The sequence below is a fragment of the Podarcis melisellensis genome, assembly GCF_964234715.1.
Source record: "Podarcis melisellensis genome assembly, chromosome: 6".
NCBI classification, from domain to species: domain Eukaryota; kingdom Metazoa; phylum Chordata; class Lepidosauria; order Squamata; family Lacertidae; genus Podarcis; species Podarcis melisellensis.
The window spans coordinates 58,562,606-58,576,970 of record NC_138538.1 but is presented as its reverse complement, the minus strand read 5'-3'; the positions used below and the strand labels follow the sequence as shown (position 1 = coordinate 58,576,970).

Sequence of the window (14,365 nt, the reverse complement as noted above, 5' to 3'; positions counted from 1 at the left end):
TGGAGCCTCCCGCTGCCGCCGTGCCGCCACTGGCGTGCGATTTCTGTTCTCATCCTGAAGTAAAGTTCTTAACCCGAGGTACTATTTCTAGGTTAGCAGAGTCTGTAACCTGAAGCGTCTGTAACCTGAGGTACCACTGCAGTTGTTTATCTGTTTGACATCTGATGGGAGGGCGTTCCACAGCTGTATCTCCAAACCAGAGAATTTGGACCTAAGCAAATTCAAGGCCGCACCTGAGTTCTGTTAGGTTCTAACTAAAATTCAGGATGAAAAATGAGCTTCAAACTGTTTCGCTGACCCTCCCCTTAGAAGGAGGTCGCCATCCAAAGACTGGGGAGAGATTCCCAGCCATCAGGGGACATAGGTGTTTTTGTTTTTCGTCCACTCTGTTGCCCAGTAATAGGCTTGCTCACTCACAGTAATTAAGCTGGTCAAAATTCACAGCACTAGTCTCTTAACTCAGTAATAAAAGGCTTACATAAGCTTGGCATCAGTGTGTCAAAAGATAAAGAGGCCGGAAAAGATAAGGCGTGTAATAAGCAGGAAGTCATCCAAACCGTCATGACTCATTTTATAAGCCTCTGACCTAATGGAGGTGAGACGCAGGAAGATGGGAGGCAAGAAAAGTGGTTCAGTGGCTGTCGCTTTTTGGACATGCAGCTGAATATTAGATCAGAAGTGCAGTAACAACAAGCAAATGATCAGATGTGTAGTAACATTTACTCAAATCCTGGGTAGTAGGCTTAATGAGGAGTGGTAACTGGTTGCATTAAATCTAAATAGGTGTGTTTGTGGGGTGGTGGTGACTAGTGAGATGGGTTCTTCTGTTCCTCTGCCAGGCTGGAAGCCACAGCACTGCAGCTTCATCCTGCACTTAACATGGCAGCACAAAAAGGCCAAGAGACCTTCTGTGTGAAGGTGCTTCCCCTTGCATTTTCCAGCAGCTTGATGCTAGTGTGTGGCATGGTATGCCACTCACACATGCATCCAGAGCTTGTTTGGGACAGGAACTGTCTTGGGTTTCAAAATAGCATTAAAGAAAGGTGGAAAAGTCAAGGATACAGAGTTTAAGGGTGATTAGCAGTTTGTAGCCAGCTACTGGACCAGACATTCCCAACCTTTGGCCCTCCAGACGTTTTGGACTACAATTCCCATCATCCCTGACCACTGGTCCTGTTAGCTAGGGATCATGGGAGTTGTAGGCCAAAACATCTGGAGGGCTGCAGGTTGGGGGTGCCTGTGCTGGACCAATGCTTCAGAGTTATTTAGGCTGCAAGCCAGTGCACAGTTACCTGGGAGGAAATCCCACAGAACTCAGTGGCAAAGCCTTCTGATGGATGGGATTCAGCTATTAGAAATATTCCTGATGTGTTCTCCATCAGATAATGTAATTGAGAAAAGTCTCTATGTTTTTTAGCAGAAATTTATTTTGAAAAGGAGCTTTCTGGAGATAAAATGGTGTTGTCTGTAGGGCAAAATTCTACCAGTTCTTTCTAAGGGCTAAAGCAAGACCCAGGTGTGCCAAGTTTTTTAATACTTAGGGTGATCTTTCACTGAAGTGTTGCTTAGAATTAATGAACCTAACTTAAGCTGTTCATTGAATTCTATGTGTCTGATTAAACTCCACCCTTAGTGTGTCCTAGGTGAGATTTGCACCACTGAGCCGCATGTTCTTGACCACTGTGGTTGTTTCCAGACAGAAGCTTAATATTTGAGAAAATATGAGTTGGCATTTTGATTCAGATGATGTATGGATGTGCCAAGCCTGCAGTAAACACCCATCTGCAAGCCCCCTGTATTATAATGGGCTCTTAAATGGTAGTGTCTTCCATGGATTATTCTTTCATGGGAACAGAAGGGGAGTTTGTAAAAACGAATTAGGCTTGCCTAATCATAGTTCAGGATTGGATTGAGTCCAAAGTATAGTATTATCCAGGATTCATGTAGAATGAGATGTATTTACCAAGCCAATTGCATCTTCCAATTAATTATGGTTCTCACTAGTTGCTGAATGACTTGTAAAAAGGAAGCAGAATGGAGACCAAGCCATCTCATTCACTTCTCGACTTCACCCACTCTTGTAAAAGTAGATATATGGATCTGGACTTGTTAAGCCAGAATAAGATAAATTGCACACATACTGACAAGCTGCATGGTTAAAACAATTTGGAAGGCGTTTACAGTGAGCCTTGCCATGTGTGGATTCAGTTAAGAGCACACCCTGGGGAAACCCCATAGAAAGAACAGCGTGATCTTGTTGCAAATACTTTACTTATTTATATGAATTCTTATCCACTCTGCACCATAAAGGCCCAGGAAGGGTTACAACAATAAAATACACCATTATAAAACAAAACACCACAAGAAAAGTGTAAAAGCTATTAAAAATAGTTCCACATATAAAAAGGAAGGAAGGTTTGTTTCCAATGCTGGTCTTTGGAGACTCATTGAAGTTAATGAACGTGGCTGCCTTAGATTCATGAATTTCAATAGGCCTACTCTGAGTGGGACTAGCAACCCAAACATTTAATTTCATATATAAAGTGCTTAAAAATAGTTTGAATGCAGATGCAAGCTGGCATACATATTTCCACTTAAAGGTTTGTTGAAAGAAGATCTCCAGCAGGCGCTGTAAAGATGGTGCCAAAAGACAGACAGCCAATGCTATTCTCTGATCCTGGTGATAGGATCAGAACCACTGTAAAACTGCCTCCTATACTCATCTCACTAGGGCTTATCCACACCTCTGTTTGCCCCATTGCTTTTCCCTGGGCGAACCCGATCTTTAGCGCAGAATCGGAATAAACAGCAATCAGGTTTTCTGTGGATTGCTGTTTGTTCCAATTTAGCACTAAAGAGTGAGTTTCCCAGGGGGAAGTGGTGGGGCAAAGACAAAACCACTTGGATTTGTGCCTAGAAAGTGCAAGTCAAACATAAAACAGCTTGGACCTGTGCTTTCTAGGAACAGGACAAGTAGAAGTGTGGAGTAGCCCTTAGCTGGCTCATAAGGATACCAGGAGCAATGGCATCAAATATCACTAAGATAGTGAGTAAGAATAACAGTGTGACACTCACCCTCACTTTCTTCCAATAAAGGCCAACCATCTGGCCAGGGCTGATTCAGTTCCACAGTCAGGCCTGAACCCAAATTGGAGTAGGCCAATCTACTCTTAGATGAAACATCATTTGCCATTGTTGCACCATAGCTCTCTCAATCAGCTTTCCTCCAGTGTCGGTATTTAAGATCAGGTAGTTCTTCTCAGAAACCGAGAGGTCCAGGCAGTGCTTTTTCAGGAGTACCTGGGTTTCAAGATGACCAGGGCTACTATCTCCTGCAAAGTTGCATTGACCACCCCCTAGATCCCCCTGGCCACCCCCCTTGGGAAGATTTGATAAACCAAGAGGGGCAAGAATCAAGGAAACACATTGTTTGCTCCGTCATCATGTCATCTGACCCCCAGCAGCTGAAACTGGTCCCACGATGGTTCTGCAGACCTTGCACTGGACATCTCACTGAAGATGTAAATGTGGCATCAGGATTGCTATGAAGGCGAGTAACTTTACCCTGAGTACCTTATAAACAGATCACAGCGGGCTTCTGAAGGGTCTAAAACTCCCCGGAGTAGATGTTAACAGGCCCTGGACATTGAGAGCACTTGGTGTTTTGCATGGTAAATTTGTGGAAGAAATAAGACTGATCTCTCCACCCCTTTCCATCTGTTTTCTTCTGCTGGCGATGTACTGTTGGTATATTTCTAGACTTTGGCTTGTTTGCCTCCATATGTACTTCAGAAATAATAATACTCAACATTTGCATAATGCTTTCAAGGTACTTCATAAGCATTATGAACCTGCAATCGGTGAAACAAACTTGAAAAGTAAGTCATCATAATTATTTCCCCATACTACAGGTGAGGGAACTGCTGATGACTGAGTGAGTGGCCTGCTAAAGGCCACCTATTGACTTCCTCAAACCGGGGACTTCCTGATGGCAGTCAGTCATTTAATTACCATGCTATAGTGCCAAACTGGCAGAATAGACAAGTACCTTCTCATATTCCTCCTATATATCTGGTGGGACAGATGCTTGGTGGATGGGGGCGCCGTGCAAAATAGAAAACCAGTACCGTGGTCGAATTTTCCTCCATGACGTGCTAGGTTTCTGTTTGCAGGGAGGGCTTTTTATTTTATTTTAAAGAAGACAGAGGACCTTTTGCTTGCAGTGGTGCAGTCAGTTCTGCCACTTTAGCAGTTTGTCACTTTATCCTGCTATGTGAGTACACCAGGCCTGTGTCCAGGGGCTCATTTTGATGGCAATAAATCTCTGATGAAGTATGAGATGATCCTGTTGTCCTGCTTCTCAGCTCTCTGGCTGCTGTTTCCGGTTACTCCTCTTTTTTTACTGTCACTCCCTAGACACCTTTCATCAGCAGAAGAACCCTAATAACTTTGCCTGGTATTCCCCTAGCATTTCCTGGCCCCACCCCTATTTTCTACCTACTCTCCAGAGAATGTTGGTATCTGTGATGTAAAAACACACCCAGACGGATCATAGAAAGAGTCGTCTCCTGTGGAAAGATTTCCATGGCTCCAGCAACTATGAGTAGGGCAGGTGGTGCCCTCCGTACATTTTGGAGGGTATATTCACTGGGGTTGATGAGAATTGTGGTCCAAATTTCTGGAGAGCACACAGTTGGGGAAGATAAATGGAAGGATATTCAAGAGCTGGTTTTGGATATATTTCGTCCCAAACCAATATATGCCAGAGTCAGTTCTATGAATTAACTGGATATGTACTTTACCCTGAGCCTTTAAAAAAGAAGAGTCTTTTGTTAGCGATTTCTCAGTGCACAACAGAAAACATGTTAGAGCAACCTTTAGCACACATCCACCACCTCTGCAGAGGTTGTGTAAACTTGGTCTTGGGTGACTTGTGACAGTGGTAAGCGGTTTTCTTACAGTGCAAAAACCCCTTAGAAATCAGAATCCCATTGAGTTCAGTGGGGGTTCATTCCCAAATAAGTGGCATTGCAGCCTTAAAGAGTGCATGTGTGTGTTTAATCCTGTGTACATGCACTATTTTATTCTAGAATCAATGGAGCCTGAGTACTTTTTCCCCTATGCAGTCCACACACAGTCCAGATCTACTGCATATTTCTGTCCCCTAGAAAGGGGCTTCCTGAGAAACTGGTTTCTTTCAAAAAAATAAAAGCTCATTCCAGGTTGGTTCTGCAGTTTGTCCATTTGAAAAGAGGTGAAAACAGACATCAGCAGTCCTGGCAATGGGGTGTGTGCGCCCACGTCTACACCTGCCCAATGACATTGTGGGTGGGCGTATGCCAGGATGCCAATCACCACTTCCTTCTTCATCTGGGGCATGTGCATGGAGGAAAAGGCATGAATAACCCAACCAAGGGGAGGGTTTGAGATGCTTATCAAGTAACCATGCCCATCCTTGTGGGAGGTAAGATCTAGAATAATTTGGACTTAAACTAAGTGGAAAACAGCATGTTGAGGATAAGTGTGAATAATTCTGGATTGAGAAAAACCTGCATTTTTCCGCCATAAACGGCTTAGTGTGTATGCAGCCTATAGTTATCACCTTGTCATCTCGCCATGTCAAATTTGGCCCGCAGGGAGCAAGGAAGATAAGTGCCTGTCAGCTGATCCCTAACATATGAGCAAGTGGGAACTTTGACTGGCCGGCCCTATTGGAAGTTCAGTAGGGACCAATCCAAAGGCAGGAGCTTCTCCAACTTTGTGTGGAGCAGTTTGGAGGACCCTGAAGAACTGAATGGGAGGGAACTGCTTAAAACCAAGGTGCATGTATGGAGGTCCATATGCAGCTCTTTGAATCATGCCCCACATCTGAGATCCCAGCAGTCAAAGGGTGGCAGTTTTCATTGTGTTTTTTTGACCACTTTGAGATCTGTAGCCCCCACCCAAGCTGCTGTCTCCATGGTTCCTTTGGGGGGAGGATGACTATTTAACCAGACATGCCTGCTGCTTGGATCTTAGCCTCTCGGTCTGCTAGAATGCCACCTATGAAGTAATTACTCAGAGTTTTGATTGCAAAATGCCTCCTGAAACTTCCCTGATGATATTAATCATTGTATTTTTAACTTTGCAAAGCTCAAGTGAAAGTTGCTGTGTCTTTTATTGTCTAAGCTTGGAACATTTCAAATGGAGCAGGTTATGTAGTGACCATCCACAAGGAGCAGAAACATGTTTTGTTTTAAAATGAGATAAATAGCCAACCCATCAAGGATGTGCAATAACACCAATTTTGAAGATCGTATTGGATAACAAGAACCCTACAGGAAAGACTAGCTTAAGCCGTATGCCCTCGTGGTTTGACACAATAATGGACCTATGGACCCCTGGAGTAATGTGTTTTCTGTGTACAGAGGGCAGGTTTGGATGGTCATAGCAGAGGACAATGGTAAAGAATCCTGAAACCTAATAGAAAAAGAAACTGTAATTGGTGTTATTGTGTTAAAACAGCTTGTGCCAATATGGTGCCCTCCAGCCGTTGAAACTACAACTCCCATTAGCCCCAGTGAGTACAGCCATGCTGCCCAGAGATGATGGGAGTTGTAGGCCAAAACACTTGGAGAGCACCCTGGTCAACAAAGGCTGAATGCCCCTCACTGATATCATAGGGTTATTTGTGCTGTTGTTTTCAATCTGAATCCCGCTCCCCTGATGTAATTTCAGGACTGGACAGGGCCTCTCCATGAGGGTCAAGGCAACAGAGATCCATGGTATGGAGAACAGCATTTCCTAAGAGATGATTGTGAAATGAGGGCCACTTCACACATTACACACAGGGAAAGCCCAATATGACACTCGCAGGGCACACTTAAAATAGGGAGCTATGGCCAGTCATAGCTACCCCAATCCACACTTTTGGTGTACTGTACGGTTGAATTTTATTAGGTATACACTTTTAAAAAGTGATAGAAGGCAGTGAAACCCACATTAGAGGAAGGCAGTTACCGTGGCTGGTGATGGGAGTTGTCATCCCAAAAAAATCTACAGAGGACCAGGTTGGGATTGGCTGCTTTGGGCATTCCAAAAATTTTAGGTATAACACTGCTTCCAGAACTGTCCTATTGTCTGCTCACCCCCTCTGACTTTCTTACCATAGTCTGGTGGAATATCCATGGAAATGGCTCAGCCTTACATCTTGAATCACTTGACACATAATGAGGATTCTAAAAAAAAAAAAAAAGACAGAGAAAAGAAAAGAAAAGAAAAGAAAAGAAAAGAAAAGAAAAGAGGGTTTTCTGGAGGCTGTGATCTTTTCCACTTTACATCCTGTCTACTATGAGTACTGACCACTGGAGCTACTGTTTGTCTTCCCTGTTTAGTAGGTCTCCTGGGCTGAACAGAACGGAGGCTGACTGGGCTTGGCCTCACAGTAGCCTTTAACCCAGCACTTATGCAGAGTTTGGCCCATGGGGTAGGCACGTTTCTATTTGCAAGAACTTAATGTAGTATTGGTTTCTGTGTTTCTGGCATGATGTGCTTCCTCCTTCAGTGGGAGGAAAGAAAAGCAGGTGGTGGAAGTCTTGGCCATTATTTCTGGAATTACCTCACTTGTGATTACCAGGAGGCGAGGCTGAGGGTAGGGAAGTATGAGAAGGCAGAGAGTTGCTGCCACTCCCTACTGAAGAAGGCGCAGCTCTCTTGGTCTGTGGGTTTTCTGTGTCACCACACACCTGCTTTGTTTGAGCGTCACCAGCCAGACTGGTTGGGCAGGTCCGATGGTAGAAAGAGAGGCAGCTGTCCCGCCCTATCACTCAGAAACCGGGAGGCTCTTGTTGTGGATGTGTCTTGTCTTCAGGCTGCTGTGTTGCCCTGTCTCTCCCTAAAGACCTCTTTTGCTCATCCTCCATGGAGTCTGCTTTTGGGGCTGCCCTGGTGTTGATGCTTGTGGCCACGTCGGCTGCCCAGAACGACTGCTTTTGCCCAACGAATAACCTGGCGTCTTGCAGTTCGGAGTCCGGCAGCTGCATCTGTACGGCACGCGTTTCGAACCAGAGGCTGGACTGTTCAACGCTGACTCCAAAATGTCTGCTGATGAAGGCGGAAATAAAAACCAAAAGAGGCAGAAGTTTTACCAGGCCCGAACATGGGTTTGTGGACAACGATGGACTTTATAACCCAGAATGTGATGCCATGGGCTTCTTCAAAGCCAGGCAGTGCAACCAAACAGATACTTGTTGGTGTGTGAACAGCGCTGGGGTAAGGAGGACGGACAAGGGGGATCTCAACATGAGGTGCAACGAGCTGGTCAGAACAAGCTGGATCTACATTGAGATGAAGCACAAAGAGCGAAAAACTCCCTTGTCTGAATCAGAAGTGGCAACCAGCTTCCGGCAGCTCATTGAAAACCGCTATATGCTCCATCCGAAGTTCATCACAGCTGTTGAGTACAAGGAGCCATTAATCCATATCGACCTAAAGCAGAACATTTCGGACAAGTCTTACAAAGATGTAGACATTGCAGATGTAGCTTACTACTTTGAAAAAGACATCCAGGGTAAACCCATTTTCCCACCCGATAATATGTTTGGTCTCTATGTCAATGACGAACCTCTAGATATTGAAGAAATCCTAGTATACTACGTTGATGACAAACCACCAGAGTTCTCTATGCAGCGCCTGACAGCGGGCATCATTGCAGTTGTGGTGGTGGTAGTCCTGGCCATTGTTATTGGGATAACTGTGCTCGTGGTTACCAGGAGGCGGAAGACGGGCAAGTATGAGAAGGTTGAGATTAAAGAGATGGGAGAAATGCGAAAAGGACAACATGCCTAAGTGCCTTAATTTGACTGTAGAACTAAGATGACATGGGCGGAATGGAAAGAAGATGACAAGATTGCTACCATGTCTTTTGAAGGTGGGGAGGGCACTTGGTTTTCTTTTTTAAATTAATGTTTAATCAAAGATAAAAGAAACAGCTTTGTAAAACGTCTACAATTCCAGGTTGGAAAATATTGGGCTATAGTTAGCATTTCCCTTTAACTATAGTGTACTATGTGATAAAAATAATAATTTGAGATGAATAGCAATGTGTTAGGGACAAAATCCCTGTACTGTACCCGCTCCTGAACTTTTCCAGATCTGTAGTTTTTTTAAGAAAACAATGTTCTGTAGCTACACGGTTAGTTTAATTTATTTTAACTGCATTTCTACATCTTTTTGGGGTGTGTTTATGTGTAGCTATCCCCCAATCCCCCGCCCTGTTCTCTTTGGCCCATGCTGCTAAGGTGTGTGTGTTCTGTCTGTGCATTTGAGACAGACTTTCTATTATTAAAAGTGTTGGAAAGGTTCCCTTCTTCCATTTAAACCTGATTGTTTTTTGTCTCTGATCTAAAATATTTCTTTTGTAAAATAGTAATACCTTCTGTGAACAAATGTCAGCGTTTACCATGGAACTGATGTGTGTCTGTGTGTTTGTGTGTGTGTTTATAATGTAATCTTCATTGAAATAAATTTTCTTAACTTTAAACTGTTGCTAAGTTTCATGCTGTGATTCTAAAGGATTTTTCCTCCCAGCATAGATCAGGCTGCCTGTGGTCCTTAACTATCTCCTGGTGTTTTACTGTAGGGGTAAGCTTTTTCTGTCCTTGCTGAATTCCAGCTCTGGGAAAACTACTTGCCAGTCATGTACTGGGTGGTGTAATATAATCAAACCATTGCCAGCCATTGCCATTTCTTGGAAAGTATCACCCGTTTTCATCTGGTGACAGCAGCTGCTGGTAATAAGTGCACTGCTTGCTATCTAATCTTTGCCATCACAGTCTAGCTGGCAAGAAACCCCCGAAAACCTCTCTACTGTTTTAATAGACCTAAAATGACTCAGTACAACATAGTTGCATATGCTATAGAGTGTACTCCTCTTGTTAACTATCTTGTCCATGCAAAATAGGATCTTTCATGCTATTGTGACACTATAGATAGGTCATCTTAGCCACAAAGCCTCTCCCCCAAAGCAGTAAGTCACTACAAGCTATTAAAATTGTCATTACAAACTATGGTAGTCGTTACAGGCCACCACAATCTTTGCACCATAATCTGTAACCACTGCTGCTGAATGAACAAGCACTCCTCCATATAGCTGTGAGTCACATATAGCTGTAAGCACAATGTTCCTTCGTTGTAGAGGCTGTCAAGTAAGAGGTACCCAAGTGATCTTAGAGCTTCTTTAAGATGTTCTGCAGAAAGGTTGCAGAATAGTTGAGAACATCTGTACTTGGTCCTGCTCTTAATTTTTTATTTTTTCTGACAACAGATATCAAGGCTATTTTGACCAGGGACACAGTTATCAAATAAGCTAACAATGCCTCGGGCCCACGGTTTTCATAATGTGGGTGGCAATGTTGCGAACATACAGAATGCTCCTATTTCACTCCCCCAACAAGCAAGTGGGAGCAACAAACCTTGGTTTAGTGTTATGTCCAAACCAGGGATTGTGGTTTGTTTTGTTCCAAACAAACCATGACCATGATTTGAAGCGAAGGTTTGCTATTTACTCACCAATTGCGGTTTATAAGTTTTGTTCAGAATTTTATTTTGTTCAGAATTTTGTTCAGAATTTTATGTTTGTTTTAAAATATATTCTTTGTATGCATCTCCGGATAAGATCAAATAACACACCTGATACACGAAACAAACCACAATCCCTGGATTGGACATAACGTTAAAAAAGGATTGTGGTTTGTTGCTTCTGCTGCTAGCAGGGAGGACTAAAGTAATCAATGTTCATGGTAAACTATTGGCCATGTGACTTACTATGAATTGTAAATGTAGCCAATGTATCCAATGAGTAAGAAAACTAATGAGTAAGAAAACAAGTGCAAGTATTCATAATTGTTTCAAAAAAGCAGAAAAAATAATTGAGATTTGATGGGTTAGGAGAAGACTTTTGTTTCTGTGTGAGAGAGTAGACTAGGCCATGCATAGCTACAGATGTATCAAAGTTTCTATAATTAATTAACCCCATCTAAAAGTGGATGGGCTTTGGTATTTCTGTGTATGCCGTCAAGACTCAGTTGTATATGCTGCTAAGGGATAGAGAAAGCTCAGAGGTCATAAATGGGGAGGGATACAGTATATGCCAGCAATTAATCAAAAGAACAGAAAGATTAATTGCAGCAAGACATGCAGAGAACATCTCTGGCCATATGCCATTCTAGCTGGCATAAAGACGCAGGAAGAAACTGACTTTGACAAACTCCACGTCCTTTCTGAGTCAGGTTGCATTCCTTTCTTGCAATTTCAACCTTCTCACCACTCCTACTTTTCCTCCTTTACCTACCTGTGGCTGTTATTATCACATTCATTTTTAACTGGGACCTTGTGATGACTACCAGTGTTTTACCAATAATGTTCACAGAGATCTTTTAATTTCATGGGAAGTGCATGAAAGGGAACCTTAGACTGTGAGAAAATTCAACTTACCCTTTCAATATGCTGAGTTGTAGACCGACTTCAATCCATACTTGAGTGAGTACTCATAGGACGAAGAAGCTATCCAATTACATCACCCACACACCCAGATCAAGGTCATTAGAGGTCTTAGCACAGACCCATTCCAGTGTGCAATGAAATCAACCCGCAACTTGCTCTATGATAAATTAATCCATAATAGGCATTGGAAAAGCCAAACAATTTACTGAGGCAGGCATGCTGATGGATAGCTGAAAGGGCTGGCTAGAGGTGGGTTTGGGGAAAACCACTTTTATTGTATGTTATTAGACCCAAAAACTGAAAATAACCCTACAGGAGAATCCTAGAAGCTCTCTCCTCGGTCTTTAGCCTTAACAACTTTTGTGTACTAGCAACTCTTGCTTTAATAGCCGGCCACAGTTCACACTCCTTGAAATTGTTTATTTTTTTCCACTGAATTCATGGTTAAAGCCTCTCTGTTCTGCTTCTACTGTAATCTGGTGTAGTCATTTGTGTGAGTGGAAACAGCTCTTACCAGGACATCATTGGAGGTTGGTTGACTAGGGGGCATGGGGCACTGCCCTCAGCCAGCCCTCTTCACCTGCATCCAGTGGCGTAGCGTGGTTGTCAGCACCCGGGGCAAGGCAAGTAATTTGCGCCCCCTAACCCATGGATTTTAGCAGGGGGCAGAGAGCTGTGAGTGCGAGCGCCCCCCCAGATGTTTCGCCCAGTGTGGCCGGCCCCCCTGCACCCCCCACACTACGCCACTGCCTGCATCCCTACAGTCCAGGGGGTGACCGGAGCTGTTAGCTGCCTCTTCTTTAGCCTCAGCTTTGCCCCTGTAGAACTCAGCAGGAAGGAGGAGAAGGGGGACAAAAGTAGAATTAGTTGACTATGACTGAGCCTTCTGTTGGCTCCCAACTTTATATCCCACCAGTTCCAATAAGCACTAGACACCATCAATGGAACTCCTGGGCGTGACAGTTTCTAGCCTGTCATTCAGTTGGGGAGATTTACCAGAACACACACACGATTCAGCTTTTGGTGTACCACCTGCCTTTTGAACATTGGCTGTGGGTGTCAAAAACTGAACTTGATGCTAGGCCATGGGTTCACACAATTGGCTGATCACAGGCCAGGATGCAGTGCAGAGGGTTCTCAAATGCTTTTCCTGTGGCTACTATACATCCAGTGGGTCATGTTCTACTTCTCTGATCTATGTCACCCAAAAGCTGCTTTGTCCATGCTTACCCAGTGGGCAACATTCACTTGCTCTATGAATGTGGACAGTCAAAATGGTTGCCTCATTAAACATGATCTAGTTGTCGCTAGAGCTGAAACCAGCCAACAAAAAATATTTCACTTTAATCAGCACATAGTAATAGGTTTTGCACCCAGTTTCAGTAATAAGAAAAAATAGTGATGATTGTTTTATTGAAGAATGAAAGCCTCTTTTTTATTATTTAAAGAAACATTATAATATTAAGAGCCCATGAGCAGGATTTGAACTATGAGCAAAAGGAATAATTAGAAATTATTGCATTGTGAATATAAGAGACAGAAGATAGGGTGCAGCAAGGGGCCGAAATAAAAAAAGGGTAAGTTGATAAAACAAAAGAAAAAAATTATTATGTATTGGAATTACATGTGAAATTTGTGGAAATTTAATAAACATATTCATGCTTTCTGATGAATTGGAATCTGGCACACAGAAGTTTGGGTGACAATAAATGTAATAGTTGTTGAGGTGTAAGAAAACACTGTTGTTACCAGTGCAATCATACTGTATATAATGTAAAGTGATCTCACCACACTGGAAATGGTTTTCTTGTCCTTTGACATGCTTAGGAAATATATAGATATATCTAATCACAAGTGCTTTACAAAAAAGCTAGGTACATGACAGTTGGAACAGTTTAAGTAATTAAATAATCGTGATAAAATACTGATAAACACTACATAATTTATATCTTAGGGTTTTAACCACTTCTTCAGAGAATGGGTTGTAATATTAACAAATTGCCCCCTCAATTCCCTATTCCTTAATTGGGATGGTTAATACTATTACAGCAATAATCTTTCCCATGCAGGTACAATTACCCTTTTCAAAGCCTTCCCATTGATCTGTTTCAGGGTTTTGATAAATTTCTAAGTGCCGCAATTACTTCATTTTAATGCTAAAATTAATCTTGAGATGTTACAATTGCCTATCAGAGCAGGAAGACTTGACTTTCCCAGGTTTTATATATATTTATATATATTGTTTGGCAGCCAGAGCACTATTCCTTATGCCACAGTTTTGCCTCGTTAAAATTTTGCACACGCTGAATAAGCTGACAAGATCCTCATTTTATTTTCATGAAGGTCTTTGCTCCCTGAGGGACAATACACTTAGAATCCTACTCCAGTACACTTCACTACCTAGGAAACAATTATGGGGAGACACATGGTTGTTATCTAAATGAGAGGCAGAATGAGAATGGATTTGTAATCCTCCTCTGAGGTTTTAGAGATGGACCCCAAAAGAACCGGTGACATTTGCTCCCATTATTTCTCAGGCAATTTTTATTTGGAATAAACGTCTGTCCCCACTAGACTTGTATGTGTGTGTGTAAAAAAAAAAATGTCTTTTTTCTCACCGGAGGAAATATGCTGAACAACAGTATAATAATTGGATCTTTCTAGTAAATGGCCTATTTGAATGGGGTCTCCAGTGCACAAAGGGTGGGGGGAGGGGAATCCTAGTTCTAATTCTCTCTCTAACCTCTGTCATTCCCTGAATATTTACACAGATACAGTACAGTTTCTTTGTACAAGAATGTTAAAATCTGTTAATTCTTTCTGGGGACTATTGAACAATATCTGCAAGCATAAAAAGGTAGAGAAAAAAACAATAAGTTTTCAC

General features: G+C 42.7%; 1 protein-coding gene across 1 annotated transcript; it reads left to right on the top strand.

The window, feature by feature from the left end:
• Positions 1-7,786: 7,786 nt before the first annotated feature.
• TACSTD2 (tumor associated calcium signal transducer 2) lies at positions 7,787-9,520 on the top strand. The gene has a single exon (XM_081915323.1). It carries the CDS (start codon positions 7,900-7,902, stop codon positions 8,824-8,826), a length of 927 nt encoding a protein of 308 aa, XP_081771449.1. The 5' UTR covers positions 7,787-7,899; the 3' UTR covers positions 8,827-9,520.
• The last annotated feature ends 4,845 nt before the right edge of the window (positions 9,521-14,365 follow it).